At 34.4% G+C, this 24,107-nt stretch overlaps 1 protein-coding gene across 4 annotated transcripts; it reads right to left on the bottom strand.

Annotated features, from left to right (window-relative positions):
- Positions 1 to 1,680: 1,680 nt before the first annotated feature.
- LOC7474828 (uncharacterized) lies at positions 1,681 to 20,729 on the bottom strand. Of its 4 annotated transcripts, none has more exons than XM_024586186.2 (43): positions 20,374 to 20,729; positions 19,670 to 19,745; positions 17,852 to 17,932; positions 17,690 to 17,770; positions 16,754 to 16,830; positions 16,570 to 16,624; positions 16,410 to 16,458; positions 16,010 to 16,147; positions 15,019 to 15,097; positions 13,877 to 13,955; positions 13,750 to 13,796; positions 13,449 to 13,643; positions 12,869 to 12,944; positions 12,675 to 12,755; positions 12,527 to 12,607; positions 11,169 to 11,245; positions 11,023 to 11,077; positions 10,884 to 10,932; positions 10,558 to 10,695; positions 10,229 to 10,310; positions 10,054 to 10,132; positions 8,938 to 8,984; positions 8,627 to 8,838; positions 8,279 to 8,366; positions 7,992 to 8,111; positions 7,776 to 7,894; positions 7,629 to 7,701; positions 7,430 to 7,549; positions 7,204 to 7,272; positions 6,941 to 7,111; positions 6,796 to 6,843; positions 6,463 to 6,604; positions 5,805 to 5,902; positions 4,899 to 5,043; positions 4,729 to 4,817; positions 4,536 to 4,646; positions 4,313 to 4,387; positions 3,882 to 3,947; positions 3,539 to 3,727; positions 3,339 to 3,449; positions 2,647 to 2,727; positions 2,218 to 2,441; positions 1,681 to 2,084 (listed from the first exon to the last, which is right to left on the bottom strand). In XM_024586186.2, exons 1-42 carry the CDS (start codon positions 20,479 to 20,481, stop codon positions 2,262 to 2,264), a joined length of 4,137 nt encoding a protein of 1,378 aa, XP_024441954.1. In that variant the 5' UTR covers positions 20,482 to 20,729; the 3' UTR covers positions 1,681 to 2,084; positions 2,218 to 2,261. The 4 variants fall into 4 exon arrangements, with proteins under 4 accessions (XP_024441954.1, XP_002322112.3, XP_052303381.1 ...); XM_002322076.4 differs by having other exon boundaries at positions 1,681 to 2,075; XM_052447421.1 differs by lacking the exons at positions 1,681 to 2,084; positions 13,750 to 13,796; positions 13,877 to 13,955 and having other exon boundaries at positions 2,093 to 2,441; positions 20,374 to 20,728.
- Positions 20,730 to 24,107: the final 3,378 nt, after the last annotated feature.

Genomic DNA, 24,107 nt, shown 5'->3' with positions numbered 1-24,107 from the left:
AAGATGATGGATTAAGATCTTGGTGATTTTCTCAATGGGTTAATGGTGGTTTTGTATATTGATATAAGCCTTGGATTTTTTTTTCTTTCTTTCTTTCTTTCTTTTTTTTTTTTTTTAGTTTAACGTGGGTGTCCAGGCCAGCTTGCGCGCACCTCGACTAATCCCACGGGTCCTGAAGTTAATGACCATGTAAGCTTCCAGTGGTCATCATATGAGCAACCATAGAGCTCGAACCTGAGACCACAAAGGGAGCAAACCTCTTGGTCCCAAGCTCTTACCACTGTGCCACCACTTTATCAACCTATTTCTTTCTTTCTTGAAGGTGGAGTAGATGGTGGCAATAGCTTGATGGCATTGATTAGCATGGTGGAGGTGAGGGATGGTGCTAGCAAGAGTTTTTGAATCTTGTTAAGAATGTCCAGAGGATTTTGCTGAAGGAGGAGTAGAGCAAGACAGGTTGTTTGTCATGGATTTCAAAGAGATAGGTTGACAAAGTGTATACAAACTTTGTCTTAATATTATACTAGGGATTTGAGTTAAACTTTCTTGAAAAAAGTACCGATAAATTCACTTTTAAAAAATAAATAAGTTCTATGATTTTATTTTTTTTAGAAACAATAGGATCACTTTAATAATTTATCTTCTAAGTTCATATTTAATTATGATACCTATATTATTCTCCATATAGTTAAAAAAATATCATTTAAGTGGTTTGTACTCTCATTTTTTTTTTTTGCTTAAAACACTTTTTGTAGAAATTTTTAAACAATTATTTTTTCACTTGTAAATTATTTTATTGTTGCAGTCAAATTTTCTTATATTACCATTATTGTAAACTTTTAAAAAAAAATACAAATTTAGTTATGAATATAAAATTGGAAAAAAGTATAATTCTAAATTTTTTATTTTAAGAACGTAAATATCAAATTTTTACATATATTGTTTGGATATATAAACAGATTGAATTTATATTTTTTTAAAAAGATAAAATTTATTTTATTTTATTTTTATATTATCCTTATTATCTTCATTTTATTATTTCAAATTTCTCTAAAAATATTGAGGTAGCTGAATATTTTAAAAAGCTAGATTTAACATTAATTTTTTTTTCTTTAATGTAGTAAATTAGATAGGTTAGTCTCTAATTTATTTTTGTACCATTTAAAATTTAATTTTTGATACTTAATATGGTTGCAAACATAAAATTTTATTAAATATTTTAATTAAATTTAATTTAGAGCATTTCAAACAGCCTATTAAAAAAGATGTAGTTCTAACAAACAAGTTACTTCTATGAGCTTAGTCTTTTTCTCCTATTGCTTTGTTCTGGGGCATGTTGCCCCAACCAGGCAGCTAGGATTTCCTTGGTCATGGAGGCCCTCTTTTTTTGGGGGGTATGCCCCATGTTATTTGTATATTCCTTCTTTATTTTTTAATATATTTTTACCTTTACAAAAAAAAAAAAAAGTTACTTCTATGTATCAAAAACTAAGCATTTTTAGAAAAACAATAAAAGAAAAATAACTAGTTCAGAAAAATAGTTCTTTAAAATCTGAAATTGATTCTATCTTAAATTGATAAAGAAGAACTAATCTTAAGAGTTGATTTGCGAGTGTTTCTTGCTTAGAAACAGATTTTGAATTGCTTCAGAAGGACTGATTTGTTAGAAAGGCTCAAAGATTCAAGGAAAAAATGAATTTGAAGAGCTTCTTGGATCTCAAAAACAAAGTCTTGACAAAGATGGTTCAAGTATTGATCTATACAAAAAGCCCTAAGTTTTTTTTTTTAAAAAAAAAAAACACCCTTCAAACACCAGCTCACACAGTGACACTACAGGTATAATTTGTTCATCAAGAGTAACACACTTCCTAGACCTATCAAAGCAATGTGGATTATGAAGGGAACTACACCATGTTTCTATTTTTATGCCAACATATTATTAAGAATAGCTATATGCCTTGATCTAGATCCCCTAAATACTTCACCTTGAGCTGAAGATCAGCCTTCTTTAAATCAACCAAGGCCTTATCAATCAAAGGCTCCTCCTCACTGTCAATCCATACATCAAATCAGTTCTGCAAGGACTCCAAAATGGAAGCAAAAACGATTAGTTACCATGGGAGCTTAACATATAGAGAAGGACGACAAATTATTACAGCTTGAATATTTTAGATGGAACAATGAATGTGGGACTAGTCCTTATGTTTAGCTCATTACTTGCTTCTTCTTACAATGTTGCAAGCAAACGGGAAAAAAAAAATTCATGCTTTTCCAGATGAACCAAACAAGCGCATCTTCTCTGCTACCACAGCTTTCATGGCTTCTTTTGCTGAAGCCATCACATGGACCAGATCTTTCTTGGGGTTGCTTAGTGAGTTCATGTAAGCGTTGCGCACCTCAGTGTTAACATTGAACTTCGTCACACCCCGCTGAATACTAGCCTGTTTGATGCAGTCAAGGATGTTGATTATGTTAATCAGTGGCAGATTCATTAAGCAATGTTGATTTAGGCTTTGTTGAATCTGATAAGTATATATGTCCTTATAACAGATAGCTCCAACAAAACTAATGCCTTTGCATGATATATATGTATCACAGTTTTACATGTGTGCGCACACCGGGAGGGAGGGAGGGAGGGAGGAGTACCTTGATAAGTTCCTCGGACAAGCCAGATGCTCCATGCAGCACCAGAAATACACCTTTCTTAGAACTCAAGGCATGCAAATCCTAAGGATGGAAGCGTTAAGAATAAGTAAAGCGGAAATAGTTGAGTTTGCAAATTAGAAGTGGATGATCTTTACATCTTAAACCAAAATTTTCGAACAGCCTATTAGATTTACAGGAAAATGGTGATGCACTTGAAGGGGTTTATAGTTTCACTGAGATGTACAAGTTCAATAAGTTGATTTCTGCATTACATCAGGAATATGCTGCAGAGGAACATTTACAAGGTTGCAATATACTTTTTTGCTTTTTGAGGGTCTAAAATCGCTTTTTAACCTCCATCTTAAAAACTTAGATGATGATGCCAAATCAAAGATCTAAGAAACTGACTGGCAGCTCAAGAATCCATGTAAAATAGTCTTTCTTCCTCATTTTCCCTCTGTGCAAACATCGTTCTCATACTTATAAAACATCAATCAGCAATATAGTATGCATGAAAAGGTCAAACATAGACTGCATAAAACATATAATCAATAGAACTAAAGCATGACAGCACAGAATCATTGACCTTCTCACACTGAGAAGGTGAAATCTAATAGATAGATCTCAGTTCTCAATTTAACATAATCAATGACAATAGAAAAATAGCTAACATTTGATTGTTTATACTTCACCTTAAGCAAATCAAGTCTGAGATTTGGACCACTTGCAGGGTACTTTCCATGTACATTCCCAATACACACTGCCAAAGCATCTATACCAGTCTCATCAATGAACTCTTCAGCCTGAAATTTAAATGAAGACAATTGTGATTTTGGATGTATCAAAAATATGGGTATAGTTATTTTTTTAATGAATTAAGAAGTCTACTGACCTGATTAACATCAGTCAGCCTTGCTTCGTAATCTTCAACAGTCAAATCATCCTCTGTCCCTGACAATCTCCCTAGTTCAGCCTCCACCAGCATGTTTTTGGAGTGGGCCAAAAGTGATATATACTTCGTGTATGCTATATTATCCTTGAGAGAAAGATGTGAACCGTCTACCATTAATGAATCAAATCCCTGGCATGATTTTGGATTCAAGAAAATGCAAATTCAGTAATAAATTATTCCTCGGTATAGATAAATGGAAGGAGTTGCCAATATTAAAAAATTACATAGTTTGTTGAACCATGTATTTTTATTTTTATTTTCGTGGACAACAAGCAGCACTCACCAAATCAAGAGCTTCAACTAGCTCTTGCTTCGAAGTTCCATGATCAAAATGAACAGTGATTGGAACCTGCAAAACATGCATGTAGATTATAATTTATTATCCTGTCTAAAAAAGACCAAAAAAAGTATTTTTCATCTATTTGATGCATTTGTCTTCTTTATCTAGAGTACCCAATCATTTAAGTGATTTTGATCCTAGATGAAAAATAATGGGTCCGATGGGGATTAAATTTTTAGTGATCTTTCCAGGGAACTTTAACTTGCTTATTATATTTTGAAAATTGGCACATATTTTGGTTCATCTGGAAAATTGTCAGAAAATAAAATGATGGTGCTAAAACCACAAAATCCACACCATAACGCTCGTCTTCCTCTCTTACCCTTTCAAATTCCCTAAAAAAATATATTTTAAGATATGAAAAACAAACTTACATTGGCCTGTTCAGCAGCAGAGACACAACAAGCAACCAATGGAATTCCTCCTTGCTTCAGTGCACTAGGATGAATCTGTTCAAAGAACACAGCTTTTGGTTATTTAGTAAGGAGCCATACTTGTGAAAAAGGCTGAAGCTCACATCCATGTCCCAAAAGACAAGCTTAATTCCATATCTTGTCTCCTAAATTACTCGTCTAACTTATAAAATGTCATTCTGACCTGTAGAATCGCAGGACTATTTTCTTCCTCTGCTGCAGCTACAACAGCCTCAGCCCCTTCCATATTATAGACATTAAATGCTCCAACAGCATATCCACCTCTCTCTGCGTTCTTTATAAGGATAATATCAATATCTACACATTTCAATATCCAAATAAATCCAGAATTTAAACAATAAATTTGTAGTCCTTACAAGAAGAAGTTCTTTTGTTGATGAAAGTCGGGAAGGAAGCGCCCAAGATTTCACAACATCAGCTAGTGCTTTACTGTCACCAACATTACCTGCAAAAGAAAAAAAAAAAAAAGTTCAATTTTTATTTTATGGAAAGATACCAGCTAAATAAAATTACAATTTTTTTTTACCTGGGAAAACAATGTATGGAACTCCTGGATGCCTACTTTCTGGACCAAGCTGCCACAATGGAATGCCAGCTAGGGCTTGTCCAACTACTTTGGCACATTTTGCTTCTAGAGCTTTTGTAGCTAGGTCGGATGACGTGATTCCACCCTAGAACAAGACATATTAGAATCATCTAAATTCGTGGGTAAGCTGGTACAAAGTCTCTTAGCATTGGAGCTGGGGCTTGGGGTCAAATCCCACTTGCATCCAGAATCATATCTCAGCTGAAGGAGAAGGTATATTGGCCAAGTGGAAATGTGCCTTTGAAGGTTAATTTTCTTAAATGGTTACATTGTATTAGTTAAAAGTTCTGAGATCAGTCACTGTATGGATTATGAAAACAATGCTGAAGGGTAAGCAAGTGAAAAACAAAAGTGGACTTGCTTATTACCAAAATAAAGTGGACTTACTATTATTATAATTTCATGGCTTTGGAGAAAATTTGGAGAGAAAGAGAGATATCACTTATTATTAGACAAAATATACATGTCTATTGCAATTTCAAGTTAAATGACAGAGAGGCAATGCTGAAAATATCAGATATCTAAAATTAAATCTAATTACCAGCACTCTTAGTGCTACAAAGAAGGAAAGCAGAACTCAAGGAAGCTGAAAGGCAAAATCCACCTAGGTAGGTATAAGTAGTCTCAAGCAGAACTCTCCAATCAAAATTCAACTTTTGGAATGAAATATAAATAAGATTTCTGGTAAGATTCTGGGTTGTACTTAATGATCCCAAATCCGTATGGTTAAAACTAGGGCAGGAAAGGCTTAGAACCTTTCAATTAAAAAGCCTATTAGCACAATAGAGAAGGAAAACTTGATGCTGCAAGAAATAGAACTTTTTTTGTTTATACAAATTGAAATACCTTTGCAAGAATGTATCGTGGTCTTGTTGATATCCGCCTCACAATTTCCACCAAAGCAGAGCTCACCTTAAAGTTGATTTCCAAGCTCTCAGAAGCAGCTGGCAATTTAAGAAAGTAGATAATAAGAAAAGGCCTTCTTGATTTGTATAGCAAGAATAACTGACAGAGTTGAAAATTTTTCTTTTCTTTCAAGAACATCTGTTACTATCTTTGCACCTATTTTCAATAGTGAAAACCCTTATCCAAAAATAAGGAAAAAAAAATGAAGACAATCAGCAGTTGATCTCATATTTACCACAAATAAGGAACGTTCAGGTTGTTGTACAAGATTCGGGATCAGGGTATGTAGGGGGGTAGGCTTAGTAGGCATGTTAATTCGGTTCACGGTACGTATAAGAACATCTATTTGGGTCATTGTTAAACATTGAATTGTATATTTTTATCTTTATCTTTAGAATATCAGATTCTTCAAAAAAAAAAAAAACTAAGCTCTATTTGTATTGAGAATGTATGATCTTTATAGATTCATCTTGTAAAAATTGCGTTGTTCAGGTGATACATTCCCAGCATGAAAAGGGTCTGGATTATTTACAGTTCTATAGACCACCATGAGATGTATATGCACTAACAACAAGAGAGAAAAGAAAAGATTACTGACTTTTTCCAGTAATGAGTTCTCGACTGGTCATGATTAAAGTGTCTTTACAAGCCCCAAGGAGCAAATTTGCCATCTCAGCCACTCTATTGATTTCCTCCTCCCTCTCTTCTAATGACTTCATGGCAATTTTATCAACAGAAACCTATTCATAACAAAAGAAAAAATAATTGATAGTCCCTTGCATTGGCAGTTATATTTGAGTGCATGTACATGAACAAATGACAACTTATGGATGTCCAGTTACTGATAGATAATATCTCACATTCCTTAAAGAAGAGAATCAAAATTAACACCATGATTGAGAAAATACAAAAACACATGCATCTGTATTACCTCTAGTTTCTTTAAAAACTGGCCACATTGTAATTTAAGTTCTTCAACCTGTGAGTTAATGAAAAACATGAATGTTAACATTGCAGAAAATCACAGCCCCGTGGGCATAAAATAAAAAGAAAACAAAAGTCCCCCATTTTTCAACCTGTTTTGTTGTTTTGGGAACATACGATCCCACAACTATAAGCCCGCCCTTTCTTTCTTTGGTTATTCCTAGATCCTTTGGCAGTATTGGAGCTTTTGGAATAATTCCAATTCGGGTAGAAACAAAACTAGCAGCAGTGCGGCATAAAAAGGATTTCCCCCTTAATTCTGCCTGCTCAATACGCAAAAGCATGTAAAAGCTTCATAAGTTTTTAGCTAGGCACAACAAAGAATATTTAAAACATATAATAGCAAGAAATTTGCCTGAATCATTCCAGCTGAAAATACAGCCATGTCTCGATCACTTGCTGCATTAACTATGCAAGTTGAACCCTATTGCAGTTCATAAAAAGTAAACCATCAATAAACAATACTTCAATGGGAAGAGAGATGACTTGTTTTAATCACAAAGGCATGGCAAAACTATTTCCCATCCAATTAATGCATGGATACATCACTCAGACATGCACCAAGTGCTGATTATCCATACCTTCTGCAAGTTGCAAAGAGTATCACAAACAGCATCTGGCCCACCTTTCCTCAAAAGATTGATAGATATAGATGAAACACTGCTAGCAGGAATACGGCCTCTAGTTTTCTCCTCAACCCACTGAAAATCCAGACAGTCACAAAGTCACTACCATATCTAACATCCTTTTAAGTACAAGACAAGGATGAACAAGATAGACCTCACGGAGGTTTGAAGATTTGTAGCCAAAAGAAGCATCTCTGGCGAACTCTGTGTCCCCTGCAGGGACAAGCCTGCAAACAAAGGAGTTTTCTTATGCAAAATGCCAACGAAGAATCACTATGATCTAACAAGAGGAGCCCAGTACCAATCAGAATCTGCAACATAGTGTATATCTTTGATTGTATAACGCCCTCCTTGAAGAAAAAATGGGCAAATGATCCATGCGTCCATCTCACCAAGTAGTGAAACTGCTGCATCTGCTTCCTAAATAAATCAAGTACATCATAATGTGGTTTTATAAGGTAAGCTATGAAGGTGTTGACAATATGATAATACGACACTCAAGGGCCTTCATCCTTGCCTCTGGAAAATGACCACGTAGTGTTGAATCGCCTCTCAAAACTACTGTATAATCAATATTCTCAACTGACTTAGCGGCTATGCTTAGGTTTCCACAGATATCTTTAATCAGTGCACTCGCCTGTAAACAGTTAATTGGATAATCAGAAATACAAGTCTCAAACAAGTAAATTGTTTTCCTTTGAGTAGATATTGTAAGATGAATAAGTACTTGCTTTTCTTTTCTTTTGTAATAAGATACATGCTTTATGAATAGAAATAACATCAGATGTGAAGAAAGTTGTTTACCTTTTCAGAACTCAATGACCTGGAGTTGGTCAAGATAAAAAAGCATTTAGGCTTTTTCCTAAATTGCTCAACTATTGACCCAACACTCCTGCAAAGAGAGCAGGCACGGTTATTTAAAATTTGCAAAGGCACCTTCAAAAGGGCCTGTTTGTTTTACAGATATAGAGTATCAAGGCTTTCTATCTGCATAATGGAATTGACAGAAGAAAGAACTGGATTTAAGACAAAAGGATGAAACAACTAAACTTCAGAAAGAAATGAAAACATATATTTATATTGAAATTTTTTATATTTTAGTCTGATGGTCAGGTTTGCAAAACATTATACATTATAGAGGCAAGAGATCACCATTCTGTTAATACTTCAATATCATGAACAGTTTGAGTTCCAGTTGGATCATCATCTAGAACCACCAACGTTTTTGAATTGCTCTGGTTCAGTCTATGAATATCATCAATGGGGTCCAGGGGCCACTCAGGTGGAAGAGACTGCAGGACAACTTCTTTCTTAAGTACAGGAAGTGTTCCTTCAACTTTAACACCTGTGAGGGTCTCATAAACCTGATACAAGAAAAAAATGCAGTTAACCCTGTGACCATCTGACTTCATTCATATATAATAACTTCCAAATGTTTTACATTTCAAAAGTAATCGCTATACCTTCACGACACCTGCATCATCTTGCCGACCCCAGCCAGCAGCAGAGCCTGCTCAATAATGAAATTCAACTAGTATGTATAAGCATAGGTAACTTAAGTGAGTGTAAAGGAGAATGCGTATATGCACTATCATGAGAAACATTTTCAAAACATAGATTATTATTAAAGTTGAAATTCAACTAGTACACATATAGAGCCTGCTCATTCATGAAATTCAACTAGTATGTATAAGCAAAGGTAACTAAAGTAAGTGTAAAGGAGAATCCGTATATGCACTAGCATGAGAAACATTTTCAAAACATAGATGATTATTAAAGGCATATGTTGCCAGTTTTCCATCACATATCCTGCAGAAAAATTTTCGCTACAACCTGCATGTCCAAGGCATCCAGTCTAATTGTTTTCATTTCCTTATCTTTGGAATTTGACAGAAAAAAATAATTTGAAGTCTTTTGTCACCATTTTGTCTCTTTCAAAGTCTAAAGCTATCGAAAGTTAATAAGCTAAATGTTGCTTGACTTTCAGCTCAGTTCCCACTTATATATAGGTTGAATCGGGGGCCATTATTCAAATGCTTCATTCTCCTTCTAGATTGTCCAGGTTTTGACAGCTTAGATAACCTTTCTCCAACAACATGAGGTCAGTGAAAAAAATCCCTTTGCTCCATTCTACACACTATAGAGCAATCAACAATAATGACAGGCCTCAATCTCCTGTCCTGCCTTTCGGACCTTCTGTGCAAGTAGCTCTTTTCTATGCCAAAGAAGACACTACTACTGGTAATAATTCATACATTTTCTGTCCTTTTCTTGACTATCCAGTCAATCCCTACCTCCCTGTGGATGATTGATCCATATAAGAAAAAGCAAAGCAGGTCCCAATTTTCCATCCTGCATTGTCATATCTTGTGAAACAGAACAGAAAAAACTAAGAATTTCTTATTAAATCCAACTTACCTTGAAACACATCGTTCTCACATATCTCACCATAAACATAAGATAAATCTTATCTTTAGCTAGCTAAAACTTTTTAAATTAAAAATTATTGTCTTATAGATCAAATATCAAAAGAAGGACAAGGGAAAACATAACAACTGGAAATCAGAAGATCACAACACCTGCCAGGAATAGTTGGTGTGCAACAGTTGCAATATGAAGTGGAACTTTAAGGGATGACGATTCACGGCAAACAATTCCCTGTAGATGATTATAGAGCAGTTTTAAAAAACTATCAACCAGGAATCAAAACAATTGCTTCGTTCAAACATAATGCAGGATAAATGTCAGTCAGACCAGATCCTTCACAAAGATATCGAGTGCAGAATACGGTGTATAATCGTTGTCCAACATGTGCGGAACACGATTCTCAAACATCCTGCAAATGGATACAATTTTTTTTCCCGGGATTAATCTATGAACTTAAGAATTGAAGTAGCTGAATCCTAATGAAAAGGGATGCAAGAACCATCCTTTTTTAAATAATCGCTTAAATGGGTAAAAATCACATGTTAATTTCAAATAAAATTAAGTATTAAAGGCTAAGACAATAACAAAAATTATCAAATTCAGCTCAGTAAAAGAAAAGAAACTAAAAGAGCAGTGCATTTTTCCATGAAACAAACCAGGATGTTCCTCCACTGTTCTTGACGAAATCAAACAGCATCCTTGTATTGAGACCTAATCGAGCTCCAAGCGCCATTGCCTCAGCCCCTGATGCTATATGAACTCCAGCGAGCAACTGATTAATCATCTTTACACCACTAAAGGCAATAATTGAAAAGAACAGAGAGTAAGAATTCAGTTCCCTGGAAAATTCTATGACAGTGCATGATATGATTATCTAAGACAATTTTTGCATGTCTGTACACTAATGCATAATTCAATTGATCAATGAACCTACAAAATGATGATATAATGCATGGTGAGAGAAAAATTAATGCTGAAATACCTTCCAGCCCCACAACCTCCTCTAATCACATAAAGCTTCTCACTTAATGCTGCTCATAATTAACAACCATGGGTAAGTTGTAATCTAGATATCAGAAACTCCTCCATTCAAAATTAAGAATATTTAATGAGATAATTACCTGAGAGAACTGAGCCGGTACATGTAAGAGCTTCATCAGTACCAGAAGCCATTATCTGACAGCAAAATAAAATTACTTTGAGAAACAGTTATCAAAATATACATAGCTGCTTTCAAAATGAACCAATTTAGAATTTTTTGTTAGACCGTAAGTGTTCCTTCTGAGGCCCTCTTGACACCACCAGAAACAGGAGCATCCACCAATTTCAAGCCCTTGCCTTCACCTATGATATTTGCCTTTTTTGAGTAAGAAAATATTGGGAAAAATGAAGCATAGAAACATGGCATGATAGGGGTCATAATCACAAAAAACAAAATAGAGCATCCCAAACAAGCTTAAACCATAAGTTGTTCCTTCAATTAGCAGTGGCACTGCTATTTCATTGCATGCATTTAAAGAATTACACACAATATTTAAACCAAAAATAACCACTGTCTTCTGTTGAGAATCAAGACAAGCAAACTCATTAAAAAACAGGGCCAAAAACTCTACACATGACAAATACAAAGAGAGAAAAAAAGCCCCCTACAAAGAAGAGAAGATGCAAAGAAAGTGAAACAGATTTAAAATAAAAAACAATAAGTAAAATCAAAAATGGTAAAAGTGAATGGACTTGTAATCTTCATCCATGTGTAAACTCAGCTAGCTCATTTTCTGTTACATTTTCTTATGCTTTTTTCCACACATCAATTCTCCATCATCATTCTAGCTTAATGCCATATTCAAGAAGTTTTAACTTTCCAAGAAGACAATATTGAACTGTCATGTCTTGCTTTTACATCATTAAAAAGAAATGGCATTATTCAACTCCAAGATCTTAGATGTGCAAGAATGAAAATTAAACTATGCATTTCCCTTTTATAATATCTATTTGCATTCCCAAGATCTATGAATATTAGTTTTCAATATCTTTAAGTCTTTCCTATGTATTTATAGTAACAGATTGGCTAACAAGACATTAGTTGAATGAACAGTTCTTTAGTTCACGCCATACCAGGAAAGGTCGAGCAAGTAAGAATCCATTCATGATTCTAGTTGTTGTTTGGGTCAGGCTCTCTGAAACCCATTATTTGGGCTAAAGAGAGGAAAGAATAATTTCTACAGGCTTTAATAGTGCTCTGGTATGGATTTGTAGTGCAGGAATGACTGATGTCAAGAAGAAAAAGGAAATGTTTTTTGAAAAGTGAAAAAAATGTTGAAGGGTAGGGACTGCTTCCAAATTCCTCCTCACAATAACTGGTTAATGGATTTAATTGCCCACTGATACATAAACTTTTTATTGTCATTTTTAAGCATTCTTGAATTATAGTAGAACAGATTTAATATCGGAGAATTGTCAATTTTACAAAACTCAAAATGATGCTAGAACCTACAGTTTTTGTAAGTTAAATATACACACACACACACAAACAACTATGTATTTGAATAAGAACACAACAGATCTTCACATTAGGAGTTTGCATAGCTGAAAGTATAAATGTTTATACTTTTATATAGGACATACCTTGTAAGCGTCGCTCCAGTTGGCTCACAAATGCAGGGGATACTGTAGAAGATAGGATGATAGATGCTCCTGATGGTAAGGCTATAAAAAAACAAAAATAAAGTTAGCATCTTCACCTTAATGTACACATTTTGCTTTAGAAAGGTACCTGCAACTGCTCCTAGATCTCCATACAAAACACTCTCCGCTTGAGTTTCATTTGTGACCATAACTACTAGTACATCAACATCTGAACAAGAAATGTTAAAGAAACCAATAATTTTAGCTCCATAAAAGGACTATAAATGTTGTATAGAATATTTGAAAAGGCAAATCAAACTTATACTTGTGGCTCAAAATAACCTTTAGATGTTTCTGCTGGAGAGTTGCCAATCAAACCACCAGCATTTGCAAATCGAGTGAGAGTTGGTTTATACACCTGCCACCCAAGAAAAGATGCAACCATATAAATTTGCAATGGTAATTCAAACACAATAATATCAATCTACAAAATATGTATGAACTAGACAAGCCCCCAGAAAAAGTCTTATAGAAGCACCACAAGCAAAATATACATACATGCAAAGCATAAACAAATTCACAAGCAGGCAAGTACACAAAGAGAAGTTATATGCATACATTAAAAAATTAAATAACCGGGAGGTTTGAAAAAATTAATAATTCTACTTCCATTGACAATCAGCATAAACTATTAGACAGTAAACGGTAAGATAAGAATTCCAGGGTCATTTCAATTCAATTTTCCAATTGTTAAACAAATTTCACCAGGATATGTGATGCATAGTTATCAAAGTTCCATTCTAATGTGTACTGCATGAAAGATACTCAGGCCAGAAATGGCAGCAATCAATCCTTATCCAGCTCCAAGCAGGAACTGACTCTTTCAATCAAAATATAATGGGAAAAAAAGGTAAGGATTTACATCATAACCAACAACACAGAAATTTGATTTCAACAGGTGAGTTGCCATGCCAAATCCCATTGCTCCAAGACCAATGAAACCAATTCTCTTTACGACAACAGATTTGGCAACAATTTGTCTAGCCAGTTGCTCAGGTTCGTAGAGTTCTGCACTGGCTGCATCTTGAATATTTGCTCCAAGCAACTTTCCCCAGACCTGGAAAAAGATTATGTCAAGCCATTTCTTTTCAATAATAATAGCCTAAAAGCAAGTCATAATGACCTGCAAATGAAATTTTATAACACAAGTACAGGGGAATAACCTTGACAAATGTGACATCACTATCATCACCCTGACCATATGAAGATCCTGATAGGAGGGAGATTTTTGAGAAGGAAACTAGTTGATTAGAGAAATTAAGCAATGAGTATATCAGATTGTGAGTTTACCAAGAATAAGTTGTTGATGAGCAACAGACAAAAGTGGAAGAGGAAATATAAGCGATTTGGCCGTATCCAAAACAATACCCTAAAATTTGAAAATTCCATCAGTCTCAAGTATCATCTGGTAAATGCGAATATAAGGTTAAGGTACTCATCAAAAACTTGAGTCATTTAGTCAAGAGGAGTGTTAAGTTTGCATTTTTACATGATGCATCAGCATATGGAACTTACCTTCCATGTACAACACAATATGTTATCAAATATTTAAATATCTGGAACTTAAAGTTAGCTGAAAATAACTAGTTGAGTTGTTAGAATTACAACTTCCCCAGGATTCTCTAATCTATCCATACATGCTCAAACGGTTTTAGAAAAGATCCAAAAATATCTGATGGTATATTTCAAAATTCATATGGAAAACTTTTACAGGTGCTATTTTCAAATGCCCAGACCCCCACTATTATTCCACCAAAATTCAAGTTTCCTAGCAGTCCAAAAATAGTAGGAGCCTGTACCTCAACTACAACATCTTCACAAGCAATCACATCTCTCTGGCCCCAACTATAAACTCTAGGTCAGTGTGAATTTTATTTTCAACAAACAAATTCTTTATCATCTCTAACTCCATAGCGGCTTAATTTGTGAAAACAACTTTATTTACTATATCTTCTCACATTATCACTACCAATCTGCTATACTGCTCAGCCAACAGGTGGTTCTCCTGTTTGTTTTTTTTTTCCTGCCTTCACATGCTTTCCATGATTGCATACAACAATAAACAGCTCCCTGTAGAAGACTTGTTAAATATAAGTTAAACACTATCTCATTTTATTTATGTTATTCTCATCCTGCCTCAGTTTGTTGTGTTAGATTGTTAGCATCTATAAACAGTTTTACAGAGAATTATATGAATAAATCAGGATGTATGAGTTAACTTGTCTAGCATGTGATCCATCAGCAAAGGAACCAAGTTTCAACCTTCGATTTAATAGAAATTCAGCATTCAAAAGTCAAAACTAACTAATTATACCTACTCGAGATGAACCCAATAAACTAAACAATTCAGCCCATAGCTGGAAGAAACACACTTGTACACATTATTCCAAATGCAACCAAACTTAAACATGTATAATAACAGCGTCCCTTACCAAATTTTGGACCACGGTCCTGTAGGAATGCACCTTGGTATCACCTCTCAAAAACTGGGGAATATGATTTTTGAAAACCCTGCAGTGACAAAAGAATCACCCCATCGCCAACAAATAATGGAAAAAACAGATTGGAAAGAGCAAAAAAAGACATCATTATAAAGGTAGCAAAGCACACAGCGCAAAATATCAAAGAGCATGGTCTGAATATGAGCTGTGAAAAACCGTGGAAAAGTGATGGGAGGCAAAACCAATACCACCACCTAATGGATTCTTAATCTTGGTAATTATCCCCTGACTTAGAAATGAGAGATTTACCGTGTGATGTTTTGTGAATAACACAGTTGGCTACAAAGAGTGTCAAATCACTGTGACTCTGAGGAGACAGACAGTATGACTCAAAGCTGTTTATCAGATGAGATCTGCATTCGTGCCCCAAACATGTCACTTTGTCCTAGTCATGTTGTATACATGCAACTTTGTCCTAGTCATGTTGTATATGTTCCAGGAAATGCATAATTGCCACATCCATGCAAGTGTGTTTTACTGGTTAGGGAAATAAAAATAGACAAAATTGCTAGCCTGCATGTTAACTATACATCTCAAATATCAACAGGTACACTTATTTCTATCAATCACCGAATCACATAGAAATCCTTGTATGTTTATTTGCTCTTTTTTGTGTGTGAGCACGCTCGCATGGTGGAGCAGGCAGGTTGATTAACAGAGAAATTGATGGAGCTAGTTGACATTTTAATTTTTTATCTTTGTAAAACTAAGCTTTTCACTCTTTTCTATGCATGGTGGAAACTGGAATGGGGAAGGAATAGGATTGCAAAAACTTTTGAATCTTGTACATGCTGCGATTTGGAGTATTTGGTTACAGCAGAATGCTAGAATCTTCAAACTGCTTCTTGAAGCAGTTTTATCCAATAAAACTTTCTTCTTTTATAAATAAAAAGAAAGGAAGTATTTAGTCACAAACACTCACCATGAGTTTCCAGCAGCATTGGAAATAATATCATAGACTATCCATGGATGAATTCCAGCTTGAGTGCAAAGAGAAATCGCCTCCAGTGCAGCAACAAGATGAATGCCCTCAAGCAGCTCATTCACCATTTTAATTTTACTGTGAAGCAAAGGAGAACAGAACTAAATATCAAATTCTAGAAAATCAAAAGACCATATCATTATTTGAGTAGTCCTATATTCTGAAATCAAATCCAAGAAGCGCTTTGTCACTTGTCTAAATTACCATGTCATTTTGCCTTTTTCTAATACTTGCATTATTTCTAGAATAATCAAGTTAAAACATGAAAGCAAGAATATACAATTACACAGTGTTTATAATACATTATGGGAAGATAAACAAGACCAAGAAGAAATCACACCTTCCAGTGCCTACTTCACCTTCGAAGGTGAAAAGCTTTTCGGACATTGCTGTAAAAGATAATGATAATTTGTATAAGAGAATACATAGACAAATTGCCTCTCCAATTCTATTGCCTATATGCTCCAATAGAACGATCGTAGATTATAAAATGAATTTACCAGAAAGAATAGGCTGCGCCTTCGCATTAGCTTCAGACCTTCCCGAGGATGTAATCTAGATAAATCAAAGTAATCAGCATTCTCCACTATTCAAATTATCTGATAACAATGTGGAATTGGACTGCTACAACAAATAATAAGCAGATAGAGAAGGCACAGCTGTTCGTGTAAAAAACAGTGTTACCATGGTTCTTCCCTTTAAGACTTCAGAAAATCCCCTGGAGACATATGCTTCTATTAGATGAGCCATCGAATCTTCATCTGTGAGATCAATAGAATAAACTGATTTCAGTACCAATGCATGAGGGTTGTTATTTCCTAAAGAGAGCAACTAACAGGATCATGAATGATTGCCAAAAAGAAAGAAGAATGCTCAATTGATAATAGGTTTTCAGTATAATTTCAAGTAGATGAGCCAATTTGTGATTGCGGCCATGTGGCTTTACAACAAAGGTTGGACGAGCAAAAGAACATGCACAAGTCCCATGTCCGTATTTTATTTTTTTTATGCATATGTTCCCTTTACATATGAAAGCAAAATAACCTTGCACGCCATAACTTATCCAACCGATTTTGCCAAGTCCTAGCCACCAATCTTAATATTTATATCACTCATTTGAGTGAAATAACAGACAGAAAAAACGTCTCAGGGAAGAAATACATAATTAGCATTTGATGTTAATGGTTGGCTGTTTGAGATTTAACCAGTTGATTTACGAAATATGATATTTTTACCTATTATGAATACCTTGTTCCCTTATACTTTGAAATCCAAAACAGGATAATATGTTTGTGATTATCAATGAGGTTTCCTAATGGCAGATCAAGTGTTATGCATGCATCACTAACAGAAAATGAAGAAGATAATCCTAAATTAAGTTACAAGTCACTAATAATGAGAAAACTTAGCCATGCACATATCCACAGGCAAAAATAAAAAGGTGAGAAAAGAGGGAGGAGAAAAGAAAAAGGGCGGTAATGTATCCTCCATTGCCTTGCCATGGAGAAGTAATCTAAGCAATGAAGTTAAGATTTACACCACATTACTAATAGAAATGCTTTCCGGAGAATGTGCCACTAAATTGAAAGGACAACATTATAAATTCACAATACACATGACCTCTGAGACGTTTCTCTAGATTCTGGATGTATGATGGCAGAATGGTTGAACGTAGGATGATAAGTGCCCCTTTCTGCAATCCTGCATACCAATGAGTTAAGAATCCTGAATATCTACAAAGTAATGATAACTTTAGGTATAATTGATAAGTTCCATAAAGACCTTTCAAAACACCCTGTTGGCCAAAAAATACATCATTGATTTGATCCACGTGAGATATTAGAACAATCAAAGCTGCAACTTCTGTATGCCAAAAGCAGAAAAAAACAAAAAACAGAGTTAAGGCACAATTTCACAGGACACGAGACATCAATAAGAATGAAGCCCAACACCACATTAATCATCGCTTAGCTCAGGCTCCACTTTTGTGGATCAATAGTAGTAATGATGAAGATGTAGAAATTTGACTTAAACAGTGTTTATACTTCCAGGCTCTTACGTTTAAAAATGAAAATAACATAAAGTTTCCATGCATCTATCAAAATCAGAACACTGCAGGACAATTTTTGGGGAAAGAATGATGTATAAAACTACAAGACATCAAATTAAAACACAATCATGACACTTCGAAAGTGAAATTAAATGTGAAAGTTTTAAGTTCAGAGCATGAATTCAATAGGCAGTTGTTTATACTTCCAAGGATCCCCTCACACAAAAGCAAGAAGCGGGAAGAGAGTAGGTATGCATCAATCAGTTTCTATGATATCAGGCTATACCAGGTATCCTTAGAGAGTTATCATATGCGTCATCCCATGGAGTACAAGTATAACCTAAGGAAAGCACATGCCATCATTGGTATCACGAAAACATCCGATCGCAAAGAAGCAAAGTCTAAATGGCAGCTAAAGGGAAGCTAGGAATGGATTTGACTTTTGTGCTACTGGCGGCAGCAGAAGACATGCACTTGCTATTGTAAGACTTTGGTATGAGTTTATGCTTGAATGCCTGACAAACCTTATTCCAAAGATTTACTAATCAACACGCGTTTTTACATTTTCCATTTTTTTGCTAATCCTTCACAAGTAGGCACCACATTTCATCTATTATACCTGGAGAAAGGTCCCTTAAAGCCTATTTAGTCCAGTCTACCAAGCCGTTTCTTCAGCTCTTTCTGTTGGACACCAAAGGCCTGCTCTATTTGATTGCATAGAGCACCAGGGATAAAATCAACACAACCACAGGAATATTTTGCTTCTCAGATAGTTGGATGCGAATTAAGTTACAAAAGGAGTAAAGGCAAGGGATTCTACCATCTGATGGTAAACCAACATGACATCTAAATCTTGGTTGCCTGTTGACAGGAAATCAACTGTTCTGCAGGGTCCAATGGATCCCAATTCAAACACACATCCACTAGTGCCAAAAAAACATGTATGGTGCGAAAACAACTGTTCTGTCTATGGACTAGGTTCTATGGGTCCCAATTCAAACACACATCCACTAGTGCCAAAAAACATTTATGGTACTAGCATTTTATTAATTATTTTGTAACCACGTTAAAAATAGAAATAGACAGAAGAAAGAGGAAATAAAATCTATGATCGTAATAAAAACATCTCTATCTGATATTTTTTTATATTTTTTAAAAAAATTAATCCAAAAATTAATTAATAAAAAATCACTAATTACTCACAAACTTCATAAAATTTCTCCGCTCATGCCTACACCAATTCCACAGCTATTACTCCCAAAATTTCAAAACCCATGACTTTGAGTTCTAGTGGCACATTTAAAAAGAAACGTTACATGGAATATAAACAACATGTTCTATACACATTCCTCTGAGTTCTGGAAACCCAATTAAAAATGAAATTTTGCGTGGAATATAAACATCATGTATCACAAACATTCCATGCATTATCATGCTATGCATTCCACCAACCAAACATGGCCATTTAAAGAAGTGGCACCCCACCCCAAATAGCGTAGCTATTGAAAACATTTCAGTAAAACGTAGACACATATCCGAGCATTGTTTACCTTTCCCAGCCTCAATAAGGCTGGCACTTCTCGTTCCCCCTAGATTCAAAAATTTATCAACCAAAGTTTCATCTATCTGCAGAACAAGAAAATTCCAATTAAAAAATAATTAATTTGCCAATCAAATAACCTATTAAAAATTAGTTAATTTATACATTGAGTTGCAAAAATGATTGTAAGAGACGATAATGCCGAATAACTTCTAAATTTGTCTTGTTAGGTAGGTATGGTTGGGTTTTTTATTTTTTTAAGAAAAATATATTTGATATTTTTTTATTAATATAATATCCCAGATCAGTTCATTCAAAATATCTAGTGTAAATATGAGGGTAAGCAATGTAAATACAAAAGGATTACTTTTCTTCATTCGTTCTTGGCAGTTACAAATTTCAGAAACGACTTCGTTTCCTTTTTTTTTTCTTTTGAATTTGTTTTCTAAAATACCGGTTACATAATTCTATGTAAAACAAAAATATTTCTTAAGTAAATCAAGGCAAAAAAATAGAAAAACTGAATTCTCCCTAAACTTTTGCGAGATTCCCACACGGCTCTCCAAGACGCATTTTCTCGATCATATCCCTTTTTTTCCAGGAAACCCAAACGAAATGGAAATGTCCTTCCATGTTGTTCTCAGCAACCAAACAACAAAAATTCAAAAGCAAAATTCAAAAGCAAGGAAGAGAAAAGACTTTTCTAGTGATCACCTCGAAAGCTTGAACTTTGTAGCCAGCACGAAGAAGCGCAGCGGCCATGTCTAAGCTCAAATCATCCAATCCGACGAATCCAACAACCGCAGCACCGTCAGTCGCCATGCGCTTCCTCAGTATATTCGTCTCTCTTACACCGAATCCTCTTTTTTCAGATCAAATAATTTGCATATGCCAGTAGAGAGAATAGGAGGAGAGGGAGAAAAACTAGTAAAATAAATATATCGCAATAAGCGTACAGCATGAAATATTATTATTATTATTATTATTATTATTATACGTCTTCTCTGTTACACGAGAGTCGTGCTCCACCATCTAACAGCCACAGTGTCTGACAGAGAGCGTCTCTAACTAATAAGTAAATGGAAATTGTAATATAAGAAGAGATAAGACCTTGTCACAGCGGCCGTGGCAGTGACGAGGGTGGTTCAATTCCCAAATTAAAAACCATGTAAATATCCTGTACAAGTCATCATCATAGCCATAGGCTTGTTATTTTACACGTTATCACCGAAGCTGTGTCAGGTTTTTTTTTTTTTACGTGGATATTCGAACCACTTTCTTATATCTTAATTAATTTTATTAATTTTAAAATTAATAACTATATAAACTCCAATATTAACGATTATAGTAACGCTGTCAGCTTTGACATGGAATCTCAACAAATCTAATAACTTGGATGCAACGGGATCCTTCCCATTTTAATACAATTAATTTAATGTAAAACAATTAAAATAATTATCACCACATGAGAACAAGACAGGAAGCTTCTTGGCGATTGTAAAGATAACTATGCTGCAAATTTGAAGTCAGCAACCACTAGAAAAAGGGAAAGATGTGAAACATGTTTTATTAATCGTTGGTTCAATAGGACAACTTAGGAAACTTCACAAAACCAAATACAAACAAACATATACAGTAGCCTAAGGAAAAACACCAATAAGCATGGGTGAGAAAAAAACCGAAAAATCAATTAAATCAAGAAAATTAGTAAATAAAAACTGAAAAAACCGAACTATAACAAAAATTAATTAAACCGATTAGAATTTTAAAAAAACCGACCGGTTTGGTTTCGGTTTTATAAGCCTGAAACCGAAAAACCGAACCGAACCGAACATAAACCAAAAAAACCGGAAAAAACCGAGCCAAACTGGAAAAATCAAGCCAAACCGGTTTGAACCGGTTCCTCTTCGGTTTTGGTTTTTTTTAAAAATCAGTTTTGTTACTTTTTTTATAAAAACCGAACCGAAAATGATCACTCCTACCAGTAAGCATGGTGAATTATGGATAGAATTATGTTTTGTTTTATTAATAATTTTAAGTTCATTAATTTATATTAAATTGAGAAAACTAGAAAATAAAAACTGAAAAAACCAAACCATGAAAAAAACCAATTAGACCGATTAGAATTTTTAAAAAACCGACCAGTTTGGTTTCGGTTTTATAAGCCTGAAAACCAAAAAACAGAACCAAACCGAACCTAAACCAAAAAAATCAGGAAAAAACCAAGTCAAACCGGAAAAATCGAGTCAAACCGGTTTGAACCGGTTACTGTTCAGTTTTGGTTTTTTAAAAAGAACTAGTTTGGTTATTTTTTTTTATAAAAACCGAACCGAACAAAAAATAATCACTCGTACCTGTAAGCATGGTGAATTATGGATAGAATTATGTTTTGTTTTATTAATAATTTTAAAATTGTTTGGTTCCTTAATATATATATTATAATTTTGTATGAATTCTGCTGAAGAATTTCTTTTGAAATCTTAGTTATAAAAGGCTATAATTTATAGTTTTTTTAAAAAAAAAATCGTAAACACAGAAACTAGTATAGTGCTAAAAACACACTAAAGTTTCATCATTCCGAAGGGGACCAGCATGACTCACCATAGGGATCACGTTTAAATTTCATTGTTTTTTCATCTCCATTTAAAATAGAAGGTTTCATAACTTTCATTTTCAATCTGACCTGATTTTCAACCTTTTACTACGCTTTAAGTGGAGGTGGGCCTCCATTAAAGTTGCTTGTAATTTTCTTCATGATTGATGTTTATTAAAGAAAATACATAAACAAATTAAAATAATATAATATTAAAAAGTAATATTAAAAAACATGCATTCACAAATTATTTTAGAGTAGTTTATTGTCTGCGCTTGTAACGGTAAATATTAATTTTTTAAAATAAAAAAATAATATTAAAAATATAAAAGATATTTTAATAATATTGTTAAACCTGCATTAATTTTTAAATCTTTATTTAATTCTTTACTAGATCCACATTATTTGGATCTAGTACCTAAATAAATTAAATTTGCTAAACCCAAGTAAATGTTTTGGAATTTAAAAATAATAAAATAATATTAAAATACTAAAATGTCCCCGGTTTATAGAAAATTACAAAAAAAAACAACGCGAACGCTTGCTACAGTCACAGGGTAATTAAAATGCAAGGGGAGGGAAAACACAGCTTACCTGGTGCCGGAGTGCTTGGGGACGAAGACGATGGCGAAGGTGTAGTGGCTGGCCAAAGATACTTTCTTCCCCTCCGCTTATGTGTTTCGTGCGCTTCTCTTCTGGTCTTGCTTTTCTTTTATTGATTTCTTTTCGCTTATCTTATTCTCTCTGTCTATGTCTGTCTCTATTTCCTCTGTTTTTGGTTGGTTCGGTGGTCTGTTGTTTAGGGGACAACAAACATTCCTTTGCTGGAGTCCTGGAAGAAAGCCCAGAAATCTTTTTTTTTCTCGTTTATTTTGTGCTCTCCGGGGTTCTCTCTATCTCTTCGTTCTTGTTCTTCCTCTCTGGTTTTTCCTCCTTCCAATCTCTCTTTGTTTTCTTTCGCCTTCTCTGTTTTTCTTTCTATCTTATTTCTTTGTTTGTTTCTGTCATGTGTTTTTTTGTCTCTGTTCTCTCCGTATGTGGCCTTTCTCTGGCTTTTATAGAGCCAAAGAATGCCCTCTGTTCGTCCCTAGGATAATGAGGCACGTTCGTCCGTGCTTGAGGAAAAACTGGGGACTTGCAGGACTGTTGGTAATGCATCGTGTTGGCGAGGGATATTGGGTAGCTAGTAGAGACGTGACCCACGATTTGGAACAGGTTTGGTGCATTTTCCCGCTTAATCAATCGGTCTTCCCTGGGATGAGGAAGAAGGTGATCAACAGTGGTTTTAGAAACGACGCCATTTTATACTCTGGAACGGTTATTTTCAATTTGCCCCCTTGAAGTTCTAACATTTAGCAATTGGACCCTTATTCATGGAAAAAAAATTTTAAAATTTTGCCCCTAGACCAATTGCAATTAGACCCCTGCATTTCAACGCCATTTACAAAACAGTCATTGGTTTCGAATTAATCAATTCAGTCTTTAATCAACTCTTTAACTTTTAATTCTTTCAAAATTACGCATGAAAAAATCAATTAATCCCCTATAATATCACTGTCTATCCACTTGGGTCATTGGACTTTAGTTTCTTACAATTTTGACCCAAATTAACCTTGAACTTGATTTGTTTTTAATTAAGACCCTAATTTCATTAATTAAAACTAATTCAAAGTTTAATTAAATTCCTAAAATTATGAATTCTTTCAATTTTTTATCAAATTGACTCTAAAATTTATAATTTCATCATTATTATTAGTCTTCAAACTTTCAATTTGTGTTGTCTTGATCCAATTCTTAAATTATTTTTCATTCATTTATTTTTTATTTTAAAAAAAAATTCAAATTTTGGGTTATG

This window comes from Populus trichocarpa, chromosome 15 (assembly GCF_000002775.5).
Source record: "Populus trichocarpa isolate Nisqually-1 chromosome 15, P.trichocarpa_v4.1, whole genome shotgun sequence".
Taxonomy (NCBI): Eukaryota; Viridiplantae; Streptophyta; class Magnoliopsida; order Malpighiales; family Salicaceae; genus Populus; species Populus trichocarpa.
This window is presented reverse-complemented; position numbering and strand designations above follow the sequence as displayed.

Coding starts and splice junctions, on each gene's coding strand:
- LOC7474828 (XM_024586186.2), bottom strand. CDS start 20,481: ATGGCGACTGACGGTGCTGCGGTTGTTGGATTCGTCGGATTGGATGAT. Junction 12,756..12,868: donor TCCAGCAGAAACATCTAAAG/GTTATTTTGAGC, acceptor TTTCTTGTTCAG/ATGTTGATGTACTAGTAGTT. Junction 6,844..6,940: donor TTCCCAAAACAACAAAACAG/GTTGAAAAATGG, acceptor ATTAACTCACAG/GTTGAAGAACTTAAATTACA.